Source organism: Bos indicus x Bos taurus, chromosome 4 (genome assembly GCF_003369695.1).
Source record: "Bos indicus x Bos taurus breed Angus x Brahman F1 hybrid chromosome 4, Bos_hybrid_MaternalHap_v2.0, whole genome shotgun sequence".
Lineage (NCBI taxonomy): Eukaryota > Metazoa > Chordata > Mammalia > Artiodactyla > Bovidae > Bos > Bos indicus x Bos taurus.
Window position 1 is genome coordinate 88,249,894 of NC_040079.1, and position 22,024 is coordinate 88,271,917.

At 42.8% G+C, this 22,024-nt stretch overlaps 1 protein-coding gene across 1 annotated transcript; it reads right to left on the reverse strand.

Moving 5' to 3' along the window:
* Window positions 1-515: 515 nt before the first annotated feature.
* Window positions 516-4,933, reverse strand: IL6 (interleukin 6). Its single transcript, XM_027539945.1, has 5 exons — window positions 4,824-4,933; window positions 4,466-4,656; window positions 3,251-3,364; window positions 2,374-2,520; window positions 516-1,102 (listed from the first exon to the last, which is right to left on the reverse strand). The coding sequence occupies exons 1-5, from the start codon at window positions 4,840-4,842 to the stop codon at window positions 947-949; spliced, it is 627 nt and encodes a 208-aa protein (XP_027395746.1). The 5' UTR covers window positions 4,843-4,933; the 3' UTR covers window positions 516-946.
* Window positions 4,934-22,024: the final 17,091 nt, after the last annotated feature.

Below are 22,024 nucleotides of genomic sequence, written 5' to 3' on the forward strand. Positions count from 1 at the left end.
TTTTAAGATGTGATACAGTATGGTCATTGATGTGATGGACAGATCTGTGCAGTTTGAGGAACCCAGGAATAAAAACTTCTAGTTATTATTCAGAAGCTTGCATATTGCTATGTCTTCTGTAAGTGGTTATACCATCTTAAAGGTGTGTGATTGCATCTTTAAAATGTATTCCCTGTATTTTTTTGGGATTTTCTACCTCATCTGTCAGTTCCCTGTGAGGCGGAGGACCTAAAGGTTAAGAGTAGGGAGCCTGGAGGCAGGAAGACTGGGCCTGTGGTTTACTTTTCAGCTGGGTAACTAAGGGAATCACTTATTCTCCCACCTCCAGAGAAAAGTGTGCAAATGCAAGGATTAAATATGATGCATGCAATTCATTGTGCTTGGTGCCTGGCATGCAATAGGTGCTCAATTATATCTTCCTCCAGGTGACTGCAGCTTTTTGTTTTAGTGGTGGTGGTAGTGACAGAAACTTGTTTATACTAAGCTTCATGGGACACACACAGAGGTTTAGTTGCTTTTTTTTCTTTAAAAAAGAAGTTTATTGTTATAAAAACAGCCTAAACATTATATAAATACAATATAAATATGCCTTTAAAAATATGCATAAGTTAGCAAATTTTTTGAGGTAAGCCTACACATTTCAAGAAATGATTTGTCTCCAAAACAATAAGGACATTCAAGCCGCATAGCCATTTTTACGTTACTTTTTCAAACCAAATACATAAAATATTTCAAGTGGCACTTCATAAAAATATAAATACTTATCATGTATATAAATTAACTCAAAATCACATATTTAAATATCAATAAATTAAAGATAAAATAGTGTCCTAACGCTCATACTTTTAGTTCTTCATAGAGAACAACATAAGTTGTGTGCCCAGTGGACAGGTTTCTGACCAGAGGAGGGAATGCCCAGGAACTACCACAATCATGGGAGCCCCAGCTACTTCATCCGAATAGCTCTCAGGCTGAACTGCAGGAAATTCTCAAGGTTTCTCAGGATGAGGATAATCTTTGCGTTCTTTACCCACTCGTTTGAAGACTGCATCTTCTCCAGCAGGTCAGTGTTTGTGGCTGGAGTGGTTATTAGATCTGCGATCTTTACATGAAGGAAACACAAAACAAAAGGAATTGTTTAAATATTGAAGAAGTCTTTTGCAGTGGAGAGGCGCTGTGGCCTGTGGGAAGATATTCAAACAAATTTGGAGCGAAGGAGCAGATGTGGGCCACTGGCCTTGACTCGCCCAGATGGGGGGAGGTCCTCTGCTCTGAGCCCACCCAGCATGAGACCCTCTCACAGCAACTGAGCTCTGATACTTTTTGCTGCTCTGTCTCTGTTGGACCATAAGCATCTCATAAGTAGCCATCGTATCTTACTTGTCTTATGTCATCCTAAACAGTGCCTGGCACAAAGTTAGAATTCAGTAGATGTATGAAGAACTTTTAGTTAAAGGCATTTTAATGGGTTCTTCGGGGGCCTCTAACTCTAATACTTTTCTTTGGCTTTGCTCTCACCCATCCATCTGACATCTATTAAGAGTCAGCTGCTCTGGCGGCATAAACAGAATTGGGGAAGATTTTTCCATAGACCCACTGACTTGGAGCTAAGTCATGGTGGAAGGCCTCGCACCTCCACCTGTGATCCTGGAGCACTGCAACCTCAGCATTGCCAGGCGCTTGTTAGAAATGTGAGTCTCAGGTCTCACCCCAGACCTGTTGAGTCAGACTCTGCACTGTAACAAGATCCTCTAGGTGAAGGTGTCTGCACCTTCAACGGGGAGAAGCCCTGGTACAAGGGACTCAGCTAGGAAAGGGAGGCAGGATTAGCACCAATGTGCCTGCTTCTCCTTCTCTTTGTGCTATGGTTCATCTGCAAACTGTGCCATCAAGCTTATACCATGTGGCATTTGAATGGCTAGCTGGTAGTGACCAAAAAGCCCTTGGTACATGCTCTTCCAGCCTTTAGCCTTTTCTCTGCATTAACTCCTTGGCAAAAGAGTATGGGAAAGTAGTTGAAACTACCATAATAACAAGAATGTCATTTGGCAATCTTAAATAGTTTTTGTGCTCTCTGTTCTTTGTTATTATGGATTGTTACTTGAGGTTGGATATGCTTCCTTCTGCCTCTACAGATACTTTTTCCCCTTATTTCTTAAACTTTTAGAAGTTAATGTTAAAACTCTCCCCCTTAACTGAGTTTTAAATATAGTTATTGATGTCATTTGCAGAAGACAGGAAAAAGAAAAAGCTTTAACTTGAGGAAATATTTGTCAGATCTTTTCCTTTACACACAGCCATCTCTTTTGAATTGGCTTTGCACTGCCGAGTTGTCTAGGCCGCCTTCTTTGAGTCAGGCGAGGGGACACTCACCTTTTGCTTCAGGATCTGGATCAGTGTTCTGATATTTTTCCTCAAATCCCTGACATTTTCCTGATTTCCCTCATACTCGTTCTGGAGGTAGTCCAGGTATATCTGATACTCCAGAAGACCAGCAGTGGTTCTGATCAAGCAAATCGCCTAAGAGAAAAGACAGTGGGAAAACTGGTTATTGCCAGCAAGGCATAATTGATTTTAGAAATGTAAATTGCTATAATTCAACAACTTCTGCCTGTTCCCCTCCAGGGAACTTCAAGTACTTCTTAAGCATCATGTTTTGAGACATTGGACAGCATTAGCTGCCCCATTTAAAATACCTGCACAACGAGAGGCACCACTTAAATGTTTCCCAAAGCCCAGTAGATGCTAGATTATGGCAAGGGGCCATCCTCTGTTACACCCCATAATGCTCTTCCCGCTGGCTGCACTCCTGCCCTTGTCAATGTCAGGGTGAAACCTCCTTTTATGAAATAAGCAGAAGTCAGTGGAGGTTACTGCACTGTCTGAAGGAGAAGGGTGTAGAGAATGATCTCGGCAGGGAGGGCAGGCCTAGATCCTGCTAAGGGCAGCCAAAGAGGAGAAAGGTTCCTGGACCACCTTACCCATGATGAACTAGCTAAACCTCTGGGGTTTCCTAACACTTGACAGTGGTAAAAATCCCAGCCCAGAGGGGCTATATTTGACGAAGTTGTTAAAAAATAAGTTGCCTTTAATATCATTTAAGTTGGCCTCCTCATGAAATCTACATGGTATTCTTTATATTAATCCCCTTCTTCATTGCCTGCCTGGTCTTTATATATACAGATGCTTCATGCAAGAGGGAGAACTTTTGACTAGGGAGTACTGAAAAGTGAACGTAATGCATTTGTACCTGATTGAACCCAGATTGGAAGCATCCGTCCTTTTCCTCCATTTTTGGAAGATTCAGCTTATTTTCTGCCAGTGTCTCCTTGCTGCTTTCACACTCATCATTCTTCTCACATATCTGGGAAAGAATATCAGAACCGTTATCTTATAAATGCCCCTAAAACTCACACCACTAGAGGGCTGATGCATGATCTATCATGGCCAGGAAGTTCTCTAAGAAAAGTGAAGTCACAGTCCATTAGCACCCAGGCAAGTGAGCTCTACAGAAGATGGGCACATGGGTTCAGTTCTAGCCTCACCCGTGACTTCATGGTTGTTATGTATTCCCAGTCTCAGTGTCCCTATATCTGCAAGTTGGGGATAATGAAAAACCTGCCCATTAAGTTTATTGTGAGGACAAAACAATATTTTATAAAGTGTCAGCACATAGTAGGTAACATAATAAATGATAGGAATTTTGATAATAATTGGATGACTATAAGTTGAGCCAGAATTATATGTCCCAGCTGGAAGGATCTTTCAGATCATCTAGTCCAATTCCATGATTTTACAGATGGAGCCCAGAGGTGCTGAAGAATTTGCCCAAGATCACAAAGCTTGTCCAGCAGAATCAGAGTTAGATTTGGGACTCCCAGTTGCCTCTCCTGTATTATTTTCTTTCTACCAAAGCAGAGCCAAACTACCTTACATTTAAAGCTTGGGAGCTGCTGTAGCCTATGGATGATTTTGCCACTTTGGTGGACTATCAGGTATGCGTCTTACGTGCCAGAATGACTTTGGGGAATCCCTAACCTCTGGGCTGGCATAACCTAAAAGTACTGTGACTGTCCTGAGAAGCTGAACAGTCATTTCAGGTGGTGCTTTTTAATCCTCCTAAAGTCCAAATCACACAAAAAAATTGACAGACCTTAGTTTTTGGTTATGGAAAAGGAAATCCTGAGAGGCAGTGTGATCCACAGCTCATGCCAGGAATGGAGCTGAGAATGGGCCAGGGGGCAGGGATCCCAGCATCACTGTATATTTTTCAGGATGAAAAGGAACCATCTGAGACCAGGAGCAGAGGAGAAATTACAGGACATAGTCTGCCCCTTTGGCTTCAAGTCTGAACTGCCTCCAAACCCAGCAAAGACCTCCCAATGCAGAAGCCCCCATTCACATCCAAGAGCAAGGAAATAGATGCCCACATGGGTGCTCATCACCCTGGAGCGAGCCTACCCACCTCCTTTCTCATTGCAGAGATTTTGTCGACCATGCGCTTAATGAGAGCTTCGGTTTTCTCTGGAGTGGTCAGAAGTAGTCTGCCTGGGGTGGTGTCATTTTTGAAATCTTCTCCCAGGGGACCCGGGGTAGGGAAAGCAGAAGTCATCACCAGGAGCAGCCCCAGGGAGACAGCGAATGGAGTGAAGGCGCCTGTGACAGAGCAGAGGGAGAGCAGCCAGTGAGCAGACTGCGCCGCTGGGGGAGCTGTGCTTCTGGCTGCTGGCCGCCCGCCAGCCCTCACAGCAGCGGACACACACCCCCCTCCTTCGCCGCACGGCTGCCAGGCCGTTCCTGGGCTAAGGATTTCCTTCACTTACTTGTGAAGCGGGAGTTCATAGCTGTTCCTGGAGGGCAGATGGAGCTCTCTTTCGTTCCTGGTGGGCCCGAGGGCAGACTGAGTCTCAGACATCCCCGGTCTCATATTTATTGGGGGTTGAGACTCTAATATTGAGACTCATGGGAAAATCCCACATTTGATAAATCTTTGTTGGAGGGTGGGGGTGGGGCCAGAGCGGGTGGGGCTGATTGGAAACCTTATTAAGATTGCTCAATGTGACGTCCTTTAGCATCACAGGAATCAAACCAGGGCAAAAAGTGCCGCGTAGAAGCTTAGATCATTACTAAAGCTAGTCCTCAGAAGCTGGATCACTCTTTCTTTACTTTTTTTTTTTAGTGACTCAGCACATTAGCATGTCTTGAGAAAAAGTAAAGCTGAAATCATGCACAGAGTTTTAGAGGGGTAGCGGGTGGGGAGAAGCTAAGGCTGACTGATTTTAAAAATACTTTAATTACCACTGGTTAGGCTTTAGTATTCCAGTTTATTTGTATTTGTAAAAAACCTAAGATGTTCTGACCTCAGTTTCCTCAGACCACTCCACAGCCTGCTGGCCTGGGATTACAAATAATATACTATGAGCCTCTCCACCCCTCCACTCCCTCAAAAAGGATACTGTGAGCCCTCAGCAGTACTGTTATTTCCTGGCTCTCACTGTGGCCAGCTGTTGCAGAACCTCCTGACTCCCCCCACATCTTGTGGACGTTCTCTAGGAGTCTCCAGGTGCAGTGGGGGTTCACACATAAATGCCGCCACGAGGCATCTGCCAGCTTCCTCCTCACCTGCGCCTGCTCACTTGGGCCAGATCCGTCACAGCCCTGCTCATTCCCTAGTGGCCTTTTGGGGATGTTCCCCGTGAAGACCCTGATCTCTGTCCAAGGAGGTTGTCTTGTGATGCTGGTGCTATCCCTACCACTGGCTATAGGGTGATCCTGCTCCCACTGGGAGGACCCTGGGTCTGGGTCTGCTGGTGTCCTCAATTTACTGACACCCACTGGGTTCAGGGTAGAAGTAGGGAGAATACCACTCACCTCTTTGGTAGTATGTCAGAGGAGGATCTTGTGGCATTTTCTGGAGCTTGTGTTCATAGCTGTATGACTTGATTTGAATCCAGAGGCAACTGAGAAGAAATCTACTGATAGAACAGGACTCTGGGTTTGGAATCACACTTCCCCTCCAATGCCTCAGGCTTCCATGTTGGGTTGAGCTAGTAGAGGCTTCCTCGGTTCTTACAATATCTTTTGCAAGAGGGTCCTTGGTTTCATGCAGAAGATCTGTATACCAGGCCGTTCCCCCCAGTCTCCCAGACATCCAGACAGCTCAGAAGATTGGTTCCAGACTGCAAGTAGGACCCTTGTATGACACCAAGGGAAAAAAAGCCCTCTTTTTTTGTATGTTTTGTTTACAAAACACAGTGTTAACATCACAATCAACTTCTTTACTTTGCAAAGAGGATCTTGTCAGGATTGCTAAAACAGGGACCTCAGCTAGGGTATTTAAAACACAAATTGATTTACTTAAGTTTTGTTTTGTGAACAACATGTTGGGACCTGCCTATTGGGGAACGCGAGGTCATTCATTCTTTCACTGACTTTCTAAATTGAGAGGCAGATCCTGTAGTGGTGGTAGCTTGGTTTGGAGTTTGAAAATGAAAATGGCAGAGGATAGCTGAATGGTTTCGCTTTTAGTGCTCTTGGGTCTTGAGCTACTCAGATGCCCCCAACCAAGCCTCCTGTACTGAACGAAACCACCACTCCTGGCTCCCCTGCAATGCACGTGCTGGGCCTCTGTAGTGTGGGACTGCTTCGTCTCATATTTCCATTTTTTATAAAATATGACTCAGAAAATTTCATACAGTGAATCGACAGCACACAGATTTTTTTTTCAATTAAGAGTTTTAAAAACAGGAAGTACATGTGCATGATAAAATGTTGGGACAGAGCATTAGGGCAGCATGGGAGAAGAAGTTGGTCTCCTTCCTTCCCAGCTCCTCTTCCCAGAGATAGTGCCCGACCTGTGGTGTTTTCAACTAAATCCTCTGTTACTCTAATCTGGTGAGGTGTTCTTGGTGACCTACGTACTCATCTCTGTGTTTACATTGTTGGTTCATATATTGTGTACACCCACACACTTGTACACAAGTATATACACACTATAATTTCCCATTGTCTAGATGATGCTGAGGCGATTTCCTATGGTCAGGTACATGGTAGAGGCACCGGCTCTTGAGTTCACACAGCTTGGCTTTAAAGCCCAGCTCTGCCACTTGCTGTCTGACCCTGGCTAAGAAATGCCAAGGATCTGTGCCCCTTGATTGCTCATCTATAAAACTGGGATAATAGCAGTTCGCTGTGGTAAAGACTGAAAGAGAAGATTGTGTGAAAAATCCCTGGAGCATGGTAATTCTGCAATTAATACTTGCTCTTTGTAACATTCCTTGGCTCAGGGTCTCTGGTTTGGAGAAGTCCTCCAGCCAACTGTGTCAGACAGTCCATATGGAGCCTTGCTTATGAATGAGCCAGACTCCTGTGCCAGTGGTCAGCTAGTCTCCCAGTCTTTTCTCCTCTGAAGAAATCAAATGCATGTTTTTTGAAAGTTAAGTAGAAGATGAAGAAAAGAAAAAAAAAAAAGTGATTTCCTTTCTCTCTCTCTCTCTTAATGGTGAACATTAAGTTCCCCAAACCTGGTCTCTCAATTTAGGTAATGAGCCTAGCTTGTGTCTTGTTGTTACACTGTTTTCCAGGCTTTCTGCTAAGTGTTTTTATGACTGAAGGTTTTAGCCTTCCCCACCCATGATCATCATTATTATTCAAAATCTCGAAAGTGACCCTCGACTGTGAAGGAGTCTGACTTAATCTCAGACCTTGTGCTTCTGGCAGCCCTGGAAGGGTGAATTGTGTGTGGGTGGGAATGCAAGTGTATGGGGAGGCTGAGAGGACGCTGTTGGGCACCACCTTACACACTGGTAGCATCTAGGGTCTTTATTAACATCCTGGCCTTGGGTTGCCGTTTGCTTGTTGGAGAAAAGGGTTCTTTGCTCCAAAGCATTAATGCAACATCCGTAACTCCACCATGATAGCTTCTGTGCTTTGGATGTCAGTGGATATTCCCCTTGGAGAGCTCATCCCTCATATTTTAATATGTACAAATGATTAGGAAAGGCCATGCTGTCAGCATTTATTAACTAGTAATAGCCGCAACTGCTGGATTGCAGCATCACTGATTTGAAGTGACCACCAGCTGAGACCAAGAGAGGCCTGACAGATGGGGGGAAGAAGGAAAACACCAAGGAACTTTGCTTCCTCTACCCTTGTCTAGGCTGGCTGGTCCTTTCTGTGCCCCTTAGGATTACTGCCCATGACTGCCCTCCTACATGTTGGTGGAATCCAGTTCAGAGAGTCCATCAATGCATTCAAAGTGAAGGGGGAAAAGTAACTGCCATTCAGTATTAAGCTCCCAGGAGAAGAGGTGGCGTCCACATCTCACAGGTTAAAATGTGGAGTTGTGCTCCTGTGTCTTTATTCTAGTGGGTAGGGTTGGGTTGGTTCTGTGATTTAGCAGGAGGGAGTATCCCAAGAAAAAAGAGAAGTCACCGGCTGCTTGAGAACTGGCAGTTGCTGTCAGAACGCAGTTTCACTTGTCACTAAGTCCTCAGAGTCTGTAAACCGCAACAGTGGGTTATTTAGCAGCTCCTTCCGGGGCTGAGTCCTACTGAGCAGACCAGCCAGGACTGTAAGGCTCTGGGAAATGTCTTTGCTTTGAGAAAAGTGGTGCTATTACTGGGAGTGAGAATATTAGGGACATGCAGTGCGTCTACTTGGAAAGGGCTGGCTGCTTTTGGATGGGGGGCCAGGCCTGGATACCAAAGCTCTGGGCAGTTCTCAGGCCAGCCCAGCTTCTGTCCTGGACCTCACGACCTCAGCTCTGACGTCCTGCTGTAGCTCCTAGCGACTTCTTGGTCTGGCCTCAGCTTTTGGAGGGCAGAGATGTGCAGGGTTGTATCTAGCCTCTCCCTCTGTTAGAGACACGGCTGCAGTGCCAGGTTTCTGATCCACAACTGTGCAGAAGGAGGCGGGGTATCTGTTCTGGGCCCTCATTGTTTTGGTATGTGCTGAGTTATCGTCCCCTGCTGAAGTGGGAAATCCCAGGCATTTTAGGAGGGAAGTGGCTTCTCCTGGGGCAACCACGTAGACTCCCCCACTTTGAGGACGAGCCCTCTCCCCACGTCCCTCTGGTCTCTGAGCCTGGAAGAGCGGGCCCAGGAAGCTGCATTGGTGAGGAGATCTTACTTGATGCTTCTGAAGGAGCCCACTGCTCTGAACCCCAGGGCTGGGGAGGTTCCCCTGGGCTGAGTTTCAGTGTTTTATCTCTTTTCCATCTGTAGGGTTGACCTTCTTTGTCTGTGGCTGCTGGTTCTGCTTTACTATTAGGAAATCAACTCATCAGCAAGGAGCACTGAGTTAATTTATTCTCATGAATTATTTGAACCATCTTTGGTTTCTCCAAAGGTCTCAGTTCTCTTGAGTTCAGTGTCATAGAAACTAAGCATGTAACACCATTGGCTGGTTCCTTCTACTCTTTTCCCTCAAAATTAAGGTACTAGTAACCCATTTGAAAGCATCACATGTGATGGTTAAGACTAGGGGATTCTGCTATGATGTATTTTACCTCTCTTCCCTGCCCTTTTGGCTACTTATTTGCAAAAAAGAGACTCTCTTTGTCTCTTTAAATTATACCTTAATATGTGTTCTTCTTAGCAAGCTGAATCCATGAAAGTAGGGAAAGTCTCTCTAATCTTCTTGATGGAATAATTTCCATGATATTCTTTGGACATGTTGAATGCTCTGTAACTGAGCCATTGGGGTTTATTACTTCTCAAAGCAAGATCCACCTTGAGTGATCAAAAATATCACTGAAGTAATAAGGTAAGCAGGTAATAAGTTAAGCAGGTAAGGTAACCAGGTAAGCAGGTCAAAGAGCCATAGGTAATTTCTTTATTATTCCTCGAAGCAAGATCCACCTGGATTGATCAAAAATATCACAGAAGTAATAAGGTAAGCAGGTAAGGTAACCAGGTAAGCAGGTCAAAGAGCCATAGGTAATTTCTTTATTATTCCTCGAAGCAAGATCCACCTGGATTGATCAAAAATATCACAGAAGTAATAAGGTAAGCAGGTAAGCAGGTAAGGTAACCAGGTAAGCAGGTCAAAGAGCCATAGGTAATTTCTTTATTATTCCTCGAAGCAAGATCCACCTGGATTGATCAAAAATATCACAGAAGTAATAAGGTAAGCAGGTAAGGTAACCAGGTAAGCAGGTCAAAGAGCCATAGGTAATTTCTTTATTATTCCTCGAAGCAAGATCCACCTGGATTGATCAAAAATATCACAGAAGTAATAAGGTAAGCAGGTAATAAGGTAAGCAGGTAAGGTAATCAGGTAAGCAGGTCAAAGAAGTAATAAGGTAAGTAGGTAAGCAGGTAATAAGGTAAGCAGGTAAGGTAACCAGGTAAGCAGGTCAAAGAAGTAATAAGGTAAGTAGGTAAGCAGGTAGTAAGGTAAGCAGGTAAGGTAACCAGGTAAGCAGGTCAAAGAGCCATGGGTAATTTCTTCAAGCTATTGAGTTCTGGGTGTGAGATACGTAGTGCACAATCCTTGACTTACAGACCTATTGCCACAGCTCCAGGTGGTGCTGTCCTCACTGTGGCCTTCAAGGCCTGGGCACCCAGGCAGCAGGGCTGGTGGTCTGCTGGCCCTTTGGTCTGCCAGGCCTGCGGCTTCTCCTGTGCTGTGGGGCCTCCACAGTGGTCTGAGTTTCTTGAGGGCTCCGTGGAATGATGGGCCTGGAACTTTCACTCTGGAGGCTGTGTTTCTCATGTGCTGCTTTCCTGTGGGCAAGAGTCATGACAGGAGGAAAGGCCTGCCCTACTATGCCTGTTTGCTTGGCAAGTGATCAGGATGCATGGAAATGGTGTCTTCTTCCCTGGCATTTGGAATTGTCTTTGGTGATACCTTTTCTGGGAGGTGATGAACTTTTACAAGGAGAGATAGCATCCCCAGAGGTGTGTTTGGAGCCTTAGTACTGAAGCAATTGCTGCTAACTACCTCAGATTCTCTTGTCCTGGGACAATCAACACAGAGGCTGTAATACATATTCCTTCCTCTGTGTTCAGTTTGTTCACTGAGGCCCCAGACTCCATTAAGGCAGGTTAGGTGTCAGAAGAGATTCAGGTTCTGGGCTTTTCCCATCTGATATGTGTGGCCATGCTGTTCGTCAGGCGTGTAAAAACTCCCTGGCCTTCATGGCCTGTCTTAGATTTCAAGATTCAGAAGGAGCTTGGGGCTTTTTGCTACCAAAAAAATACTTTGGCCAACTGGAGGATTGGGGGCAAAGTACTCTGTGATCTCAGGGCTCCATTAGAGAGATTTCTCTAAATTCCCTTCTTGCCCCAGCATTCTGTGGATCTTCATTAGTTATGCTTAATAACCCAGAGTCTACTCTTAATAGAGTAAGGGACTCTAAATTAAGAAATAGCTCTTCAAAGTCCAAAAGTCTGATGTCTTGGTTTACACCAAGAGACCTCTTGTGGCTAGTCAGGGTGTCACCCATTTGGACATGCTCTGGACATTGGTGGCCTCAGGCAGACTGACTGATTTGGAAGATGCCAAAGCCCAGACATATCACTGCAAGGTGATAGCAGATTTCTTAGTTATCTGATCAATATTTTAAAATTTAATTGTTTTTAGCTTAAAGAAATAACTACATAAGTAATACATGTTCAGTGTATTGTAGAAATTGAGAAAATAGAGATAGGCCAAAACACTGCATAATAATTTTATCACCCAGTGGTAATCATTGCTTATGCTGTAATTATTGTTCTTGTCATTTTTCTCTGTAGCTACACATCTGTCAGGATATGGGAAATAGAAAAATACCATCCATAGTGTATTATAACCTGCTTTTCTTTTTTTATACTGCTTTGTATCTGTAACATTCTGGGTAATTTTCTGAGTAGAGATGATGTAAACAATGGCTGTAGCCAAACCCATCAGAGCTGAGAAGGGAAACATCGAGTGAGGTTTATTGATTACTGTTGCAGATGCACACTGTTCACTGTTCCCTGGAGAAAGAGGGCATATCTGAATGGGGATAAGATGCATTTAAAACATTCAGTGAGTTTCCCAGGGGGATAACTAATCACTTGTTTGTGGAACAGCATAATCTCTAAATCAGTAAGTCGTGCTGATGGTTTGACAATCATGAAAGTGAAATTTGCAGTTCAACCGATACTTGCTTCTCAGGTGGTTCTGGTAATTTAACATAGCCGAGCTCCGATTGGCTCTTGTGCAGGGCATCGATCTGTAGCTCGTTGCCCTGGGTTTCAGGATGCCTGGGGAGTTGCCACAGGTGATGGTGTCATCACCTCTTCTCATCTAGCTCATTTCCCCTAGTACTTTGAGGTTCCTTGCAGGAGTCTGTTCTACAGAGAGAGGAAAAAAAATTGTACATTTTGATAAGGAGTTTGTAGTCTTGCAACATTTCTCTCCTTTCCAACTCCAGTTCTGGTTGTGTTTCCACCTGTTGGGATTGTGTTGCTTGTGCAAGAAAACCGCATTTCCTGTGGGAGCTGAAGGTAGACCTGTCACAAAGCAGATGCCTGCAGGCCTTGATGTTGGTTGGGAGATATGTTTGGGTAAGAGGTAGACAGCCCTGGCCTCTCTTGATCAAGGACTCTGAGTTGCTAGAATGGGCTACTGCTGGATATGTCAGCATCCCCTAATCCCAACCTCTGCTGCTGATCTGTTTAAAAATAAGTGCTTAACAATAAGCACCTATTTAAGAGACTTTGGACATACAGAATGATGTTCTAGGACTCCTGGCCCTTGGATTCCATAACCACAGTAGTTTTCCTGCTAAGGTATTTTAAGTAATTGAGGATTGATGTGGGATATGAGGGTCAGTCAGGTATTTTTTGAATGCTAAGTGCTAGACTAGATGCTTTACACACATTAGTTCATTTACATTCCACTCTATAGAGTGGCAGTTATTAGCTTTATTTTATGCATTAGGAAACTGAAGCTCAGAGACATTAGATGACTTACCTGAGATCACACAGGCTTCTGTAACTGTGAAGAAGCTTGCTGGTGTTTGGGAGGAGAGGTAAGATGTGGTGGATAGGTTAGGTGTAGGGTTGCCAGGTAAAATATAGGATGCCCAGCTAAATTTCAGGTATACAACAAATAATTTTTAAGGGAAAGTATTTTCCAAATATTGCATGGAATGTACTTATGCTGTAAATGTATTCCTTGTTCATTTGAAATTCAGATTTAACTAGGCATCTTGTATTTTTATTGATTAAAGCTAACAATTTTTGTTAGGTAGACAAAACTATGGAGGGTGAGTTAGAAAGCTAGGTGGAAGTGAAGCAAATAGGGAGCCAAGGAAGATGGTTTGAGGAGGGCGTGGTTTGATGAAAGTGTTTAATCTGAATGAACAGAAAGAAGTCCCCAGGGGATGGAGAAGGAGGTGGGTTTGGAGGCTATTGAAGAACCATCTCAGCGTGAGAACAGGATGGAGCCCAGGCAGATGTACGTTGGGGCTGGCTGGTTCACGTTCAGAGGAGCCAACTGTGTTCATCTCCTCCCGGCTCTGCCCTCCGTGGTTCCTGGTTGTAGCTTTATATTAGACAGGGTAGGTGGAAATTGGCAAAAGCTAGGAATCAGGGCCCCCAGAAGGCTAGTTATTATATGTCTTCCCCCATATCTGTGGGCCTACAGAGATGGAAGGATATTTTGAAGGGCCAAATCAATGCAATCTAGAGATTGGTTATTAAATAGCTGTGGTTTAGGGAGTATAGAGAAAGCATGCAATCAAAGGTTATTTAAGCTTACTTTTCAAAGGCAATTGGTCATAAAACTTTTTAAGGAAAAGTTTGTTTCCTTAAACAAATTGTTCTGGTCAAAACATACTGCTCCTATGTCCCCAAATGAAGGCTGCTGTTTTTATAAATAAATTGACACAGACTGCACACTGAGTTTAGGGGAGTAAGGATATGCACAGCGTAGAATTTTTGTTCTACAGAGTTAGCTGTCCTTGAGTTTCCCCAGCCAGGTGCTGGCTCATGCCTTAGTGGATCAGGGCAGAGACTGAGCCCAGCTCTTGAGCTATGGCCATGTCAGGGACTGAAGACTGGTCACGGTGAGAGAATAAGACTGGTCACGGTGAGAGAATTAGACACAACAAGGCAGCAGCCCATGGGCTTGTGGGTTTCCGCTTTGTCACCGTTCTGTCACAACCAGAACAGATGAGTCAAGAGTCCAGCTTTGGGGCATTTAGTGGACAGGATGAAGAAAGCCCCGAAGCATTCTTAGGGTCCCCAAAGATTGCTGCTTATGTCATAAGTTTTGCTCTTAACTACTAAAATCACAAAAAAATCACTTCTACTGTTATTCTTGGCATTGTGTCTTATTGTACTACATCCTTTTGTTTTTGATTCATCTCTGTTACAGTTCTGTTGCATATTTCTAGGACATTGCATTAGGAAAACAAACATTTAAGTGCCATTAAATTCAACCCTGCCTCCTAATAGTACCCTCCTGATGACAGGAATGTGTTGATATTTGACTGTGTCATAATCAAACTTCAGAATATTGAGTAAAACATAAAATTCCCTGACAGAAACTTGGTTCCACTACATGGCACAGCTCCCAGGCAGATCACATTAGGCTCTAGGCTACAATTTCCTCCTGCTGTCCAAAGGATGTAAGTCTTTTCATAACAGTTTCAGCACAGGGTAGAATGACATCTTGCGGATGCCATGACGTCTCTCTGTTCTGAACTTCCATTAGGACTCAGACCGTGACTTGATCCTCCGGGAAGCTTTTGCTGACCCATTTCCAGGAATAGTGAGGGTCATCTTCTGGGTTCTCCTGCAGTGTCGTGTGCTGTACTAATCAGTTTCCAGACAATGTCATGATGGCACAGGCTCTGGAGCCAGACTGCCTCAATTCAAATTACCATTCTGCATTCTACAGGTGTGGTCAACTGGGAAGTTATTGACCATCTAGTCTTCATTCTTCTCATTTACAAAATAGGGGGTATCAGTTGTACCTTCTCTCATGTAGTTGTTGGAATCTATGTAAGGAGCTTAGCATCCTGCCTGCCACATTGGAAGGACCCAATAATATTACTATTGCTTTCGCTGCAACTGACTGAGAATTTCTTTCTTTTTTTCTTTTTTGGGGGGCTATGCTGTGTGGCTTGCAGGATCTTAGTTCCCTGACCAGAGATGACTGAGAATTTCTTGAGGGGTCCATCTTTCTATGTCAATGAATAGTATGGTTTTAGGCACTAGGCGCTCAGGGCTCGTAAGTGAATGAAAGGTGAGTTCTCCTTTCAATTGACTTGTCAGAAATAGTCATCAAGAGTTTAAAAATAAAAAATACCTTAATTTATGAAAAATTTTTTGTATGTGTGCTTTTAAAAAGTCATATAAAATATTATGCTTGCTTGATTTTTAAATCAAAGATTATAATACTTTCAATTTAGTTCAGTTCAGTCACTCAGTCGTGTCCTACTCTTTGCGACCCCATGAACTGCAGCACGCCAGGCCTCCCTGTCCGTCACCAACTCCCGAAGTTTACCCAAACTCATGTCCATTGAGTCAGTGATGCCAACCAGCCATTTCATCCTCTGTTGTCCCCTTCTCCTCTTGCCCCCAAATCCCTCCCAGCCTCAGGGTCTTTTCCAATGAGCCAGCTCTTTGCATGAGGTGGCCAAAGTATTGGAGTTTCAGCTTCAGCATCAGTCCTTCCAAAGAACACCCAGGACTGATCTCCTTTAGGATGGACTGGTTGGACCTCCTTGCAGTCCAAGGGACTCTCAAGAGTCTTCTCCAACACCATAGTTCAAAAGCATCAATTCTTCGGTGCTCAGCTTTCTTCACAGTCCAACTCTCACATCCATACGTGACCACAGGAAAAACCATAGCCTTGACTAGACGGACCTTTGTTGGCAAAGTAACGTCTCTGCTTTTGAATATGCTATCTAGGTTGGTCATAACTTTCCTTCCAAGGAGTAAGCATCATTTAATTTCATGGCTGCAGTCACCATCTGCAGTGATTTTGGAGCCCCCCAAAATAAAATCTGACACTGTTTCCATTGTTTCCCCATCTATTTCCCATAAAGTGATGGGACCAGATGCCATGATCTTAGTTTTCTGAATATTGAACTTTAAGCCAACTTTTTCACTCTCTTCTTTCACTTTCATCAAGAAGCTTTTTAGTTCCTCTTCACTTTCTGCCATAAGGATGGTGTCATCTGCATATCTGAGGTTCTTGATAATTCTCCCGGCAATCTTGATTCCAGCTTGTGCTTCTTCCAGCCCAGAGTTTCTCATGATGTACTCTGTTTTATCCAACAATTAAAAAATATATACGAATGGATATTTGTTCCATATTCCTGGCAGTACAGTTTACTAAAAGAAGCATGGATTTCACAGACAGACTTGGTTTAAACCCCAACCCCATCATTTACTGTTTGAGTAGCTTTGGGAAAAGCGCGACAGTCCCCTGTGCCTGAGTTTCCTCATTTGTAAATTGTGGCAAAGACAACTTTCCTCCTCATGGTGGTTGTGAAAATTAAATGAAACCACACCCATAAAGCAGACTTATTGGTATATACTAAATTGTCAGCAGATGCTAATTTTTTTTTTTTTTTTTTAGTTGTATTTAGCAGAGGTGGGGCAAGAGAAAGAAGGCAAGAGAAAGGGAACAGAAAAGGGTCAAGGTAGACACAGCACAAAATAAAAACACAGGAATGAAGAAAACAGGAATGGCCACCAGAAAATACAAATAAAATGGCTTATAGATTTCTTCTTGTTTTTAAAAATTATATATATATATATATAAATTTTTTTTGCATGCATTATATATAGCCATGGCATGAAATTCAGAAGTTTCCAAGGCACACTCAGTATAAAAGAAATTATTTTCAGGCCACTTGAGCCAAACTGTTACCTCATTATGTAACTACTTCAACCATCTTTTTCTAGTGATTCCTTCTAGAAATACTCCAAACATACACTGATAAACAGTATGTTTATATTTCCCATGATTTTTTTCGGCCGCACTTTGAGGTATGTAGGATCTTAGTTCCCAGACCAGGGATTGGACTCACCACCCCCTGCAGTGGAAGGGTGGAGTCTTAACCACTGGACCACCAGGGAAGTCCCAGTATTTCCCACAATTTAATTTTATTCTTCTACGTAAGTGGTGGTGCACAGATGACAGTGTTCTGCACCTTGCTTTCTTTACTGAATGCTTTAGCAGTCATTCCTTTGCGGGAGACACAGGCTGCCTCCTTCCTCTTAGCCCTTGTATTCCATTTATTAACCAGTTCCCCACTGATGGAATTTTAGGTTGTTTCCAATCTTTGGTTATTACAGATACAACTGCAGTGAATAATTTTGTTCATGTGTGATTTCACACATGTGAGTGTAGCAGTGGGATAGTTTCCTAGAAATGGAGGTAGTTCCTCAAAGGATACAGGCAGTTCTACTAGAGACAGAGTTTATATCCAGTTACTCTCCTTCCAGCAAGGTGTAGGAACACCTGTTTCTCATACTCTGGTCAGCACATGATGCTATCAGTCTTGATCTTCACCAGACTGATGAGGGGAAAACATATCTCGGTGTAGTTTTAATTTGCATCCCTCTTATTATAAGTAAGGTGGACCACGGAACCATTTTTATGTGATTTTCCACAAACTCTCCGTTCATGTCCTTGTTTTATTTTCTGATGGTTTTTGATCCTTTTCATATTGCTTTGAAGGAACTCTGTGTGTGTGTGTGTGTGTGTGTGTGTGTGTGTGTGCGTGTGCTGAAGTACAAATTTAATAAAGTCTTTGATCAGGTTTTAATCCATAAGTTATCTATGAAATCAGCCCTCCCCCCACAACTTTTTAGAGCCATCAATAGCTGTGATGGCCATCAATAGCCATCAATGTCTGTGAATACCAGACACCAGCTAGAAAAGTACAGATTCAGGGCTTCATTAGTGCAATACTGCCAGCCGAAAGTTAAATGAAATTACAAACTACCCCTCTTCGTCAAAACAGCAAAGCTGATGTTGGTGCATAGAAACCACTTTCTGTGATCCCACCCTGGCGGATTCCTAGGGAATAAACATCAAACCTCTTCATGTAGGTTGACAATCTGAAGGAACTCTTGATACACTTCAAAAGGTAAACTTTTGTTCTTCATGTGTCTTTTTATTTTATCACTCATCTTTATATTAATTTATAGTGGGTTTTTTTTTCCACCATGCAGAGAATTTAGATTTATATAAAGTAGACTTTTATCTTTTCTTTTATAGTGTCTATATTTCATGACATATATGAAAAGGTTTAGTATACTCCAATTTCATAAGAATATCCTTCTAAATTTTTCTCTAGTATCTTTAAGTAATAGGTTTTCAAAGTATTGAGCCAATACAGGCAATGCTTGTCATATGACAAGATGCAGTATTCTTTTCCACACCTTTTACATAAATATAAATACACAGAGAAAATGTCAGTCTCTCTAGAAAGTGGAGTGAGTGGTATTTTTTCCCTCTTTGTACTTTGTTTTCCAGGTTTTCTGCATTGATCATGTACTACTTTGATACTCAGAAATATATTAACTAAATGAAATTTACTTTTACCTCACTTAAACTTCATTTAAGATTTGCTTCCTGGATCTTTGAGAATGCTTGTAATGCTGTCTACTTTGCTTTAGAAACGGTCTTTTGGCTTCCACCCTGAACGGTTTTAGCCCCTAGAGACTTCCTTGTTGCCAAATCCAGTGGAAGCATTTTAGTCCTAACCTGACTTTCCCACTGGTATGCTGAAGCTCCTGGAGCTTTCCTGCTTTTCCTTGCTTTCCTGCTTGGCCTTAGTGCCTTCTCTCTCTCCTGTTCCTCACGCTTTCCTCCTTGTGTGGCTTTACTGACCCTTTCTTTCTGTTGTACATAGATGATGCCCAAGTTTATGTCCATGACTTGGATTTCCTGCATTCTAGACAAGGTAGACATATTCAGTGTTCAGTGGACATTTCCACTTAGATCTCCCACAAACACCTTAACTTCAGCATGTCATTATCTCCTAACACTGTGTATCTGGAAAGATAGGGGATGTTATTTTTCACAGTGCCCAGTGGAAAAGGCTAACAAATGAGAACATGGAGAATTTCTCATTTGAATGCACATATACTATATCTGAGGTTAGAGCTTTGCTTTAATTTAGCTTTGGTTTATCAGCTCCTACCAGGGCCTTAGCCTCAGCCCTCAAAGAACTTTCAATTATTCAGCTTGATTTGCATGTTATTGGTTTTTTAAGGCCAGTGAATCTTTTGGAAGGTTGGTTGCCTTTTCCCCACAGACCAAAGTAATTTGCTTATCCTGATGGGAAGCCTCATTCATTTCCTACTAGTGAACAGGGCTTCCTCTCATGGAGTAATTAACATTGAAGGTCTGGATCCGTCTAAATCCCCTGAGAGTCTAGGTCCAATCCATTGGAATTAGTAATCACAGACAACTCAAGTTATGGCATTCGATTTAAAAACAATTGCAGTACATCCAGTGGGAAGAGGAAACTTCAACTGGAGGAGATTGGCTTGGTTTTCTGGCTGAAAAATTGTTTTTTCTGTCTTTGCGATTGCTAACTATCAGAACTGGTAGTACTACAGGAAGAACACTACCAGTTCCACTTCTCTGAGATAGTCTCTTTCTTTTAATTTCTTTGTTAGTTAAAAATAAATTATGAAAGTAACAAACATTAATTGTAACTACAGCAAGACTGCCCGCCTCTTGAGATGACCGCTGTTCACCACGGTGTCACCTTCCACGTCACCTTCCCTGCCACAGACTCCCATGAATGCATACAAAAGGCACCCAAGTTACATGTACAGAATTGGGTTACCTATTCTTTTTTTTTTTTTTTTTAAGTGATGAAATCATACATTGCATGTTTACCATGCAACTTGTTTTTTTCACTAAGCTCTATGGCATGAATACCACATCCAGGTCACTTAACATAGCTCTTATTCTTTTTAATAATAGGTATTATTGAATGTTTCATGATTTATTCAACCAATTTCTTTTTCTTTTTAAAAACTTTATTGAAGTATAGTTGATTAACAACATTATGTTAATTTCTTCTGTATAGCAAAGAGACTCAGTTACATTTATATGTATCTTTTTCATATTCTTTTCCATTATGGTTTGTCACGGGATACCGGATATAGTTCCCTGTGCTGTACAGTAGAGTCTTGTTGTTTATCCATTCTATATAAATATAATAGTTTGTTTCTGCTAATCCCAAACTTGCATTCCTTCCTTCCCCCTCACTGTCCCCCTTGGCAACCACAAGTCTTTTCTCTGTATCTGAGTCTGTTTTTGTTTTGTAGATATGTTGATTTGTATCATATATTAGATTCTACATTTAAGGGATATCATATGGTGTTTGTCTTTATCTTTCTGACTTACTTCTCAGTACTGATAGTCTCTAAGGTTCAACTAGTTTCTTCTTGATGAACATTTTGATGAACACTTTACAGGCAAAGCTGCAGGAGACATCCTTATATATGTATTCTTACAGAATGAAACTTTATTTCTAAAATGTCCTGAAAGTAAGATTGCTAAGCTCCAGGCTTGATTAATTTCTACAACTATGTTAATATATGAGCAGAGGAAGGGAAAAGGGAAGTGCTGTACTTTTGTCTGGCAGGTACTACAGTGGTACTTTCCATAAGTTGTTTAGTTTCATCTTGGTCTCTGGGCGATAGTCCTTCCCCGATCCCTCCTCTACATAACCACAGACGAGCATGTCACTCCTTTGCTTAGAAGCCCTGCATAGCTCTCATCTCCTACAGGTTAAGGCCAAGCTAATAACATGGCCTATGAGGCCCTCCACAATTTGGTCTTACCTACCTCTTCTGTCTCTCTCTTGCCCTCTCCTTCTTGCTTTGCATTCTAGCACCCCAGGACTGTTTGCTATCACCTACTTCCCTATGCCACTGCAGCCGTCCAAGGCTTTGCTCTGCCTTCCTCTCTGTTCTGCTGATTCTTTCTCACCTCTTCCCCTGGCTCTTCTCTCACTCATTAGTTAGCACTCAAGTCAGTCTCTGGGTCTCTCAGAATGCCTTTTGCAGGTTGGTTTATGAATTGGTGAGGTTAGATCATGCCACAGTGACTTATAACACACAATCTCAGTGGCTTAACACAAGTTTAGTGTTTGGTCAGTCAAAGTATGCTTTAGGTCTGGGTAACATTCTCTTTGGAGCTCCCTTTGGTGATCAGGTCATCAGGAATACACCATCCTATAACTGTACCATCCAGAGCACTTTGCTTCTCCGGTTGATGTAGCAGGAGACGAGAATACCAAGAGCATCTTATTGGCAGTTAAATGTATTGGCCCAGAGGTAACCACCTTATTCCCATTCTCAGCCCACTGGTGAACCCTGTTACACAGCCCTACCTAGGTGGTGAGGTGCAAGGGGGTGAGAGTGTAATGCTTTCCTGGGGCTGGAAGGAAGGAGAATTGAACATAAGTGAGCACTAGAAGCCTAAGCCTCTACTACAAGTGAGATGCCACCACTCTCTATATGTCTGTCTGAAATATTATATAGTATTAGAATGATAGGATGATGGTTTATGTGTGTCTCCCCACTAGAGTGGGCACTTCTGTAGAGTAGAGGATTTTATCTTGTTCATCTGACTGTGGCATGTGGCACAGTGTCTGGCACATAGGAAATGGTCAAGAAACATGTGTTGGCAAGTCCATTCATATAAATCAATAACCTATATTTATATCCCTGGGACAGTAAAGTTCAGAGAGGTCAGTTAACTCACTTATGATCACAGCTAGGAGTTAGCAATTGTTGTTGTTTCAACTGCTAAGTTATGTCTGACTCTTTTCGACCCCATGGACTATAGCCCTCCAGCCTCCTCTGTCTGTGGGATTTTCCAGACAACAATACTGGAGTGGGTTGCCATTTCCTTTTCCAGGGGATATTCCCGACCCAGGTATCAAACCTGCATCTCCTGCATTGACAGGCATAGTCTTTACCACTGAGCCACGAGGGAAGCCCAGGAGGTAGCAAAGCTTGATTCAAATCTAAGTCTGTCAGATTCCAGAACTCATGCTTTT

Excerpts from the sequence above, each read along its gene's own strand:
- IL6 (XM_027539945.1), bottom strand. Across the intron at positions 2,521-3,250 it reads TCCAATCTGGGTTCAATCAG|GCGATTTGCTTGATCAGAAC; the intron begins GTACAAATGCAT and ends CTTTTCTCTTAG. Across the intron at positions 1,103-2,373 it reads TCCAGATCCTGAAGCAAAAG|ATCGCAGATCTAATAACCAC; the intron begins GTGAGTGTCCCC and ends CTTCATGTAAAG.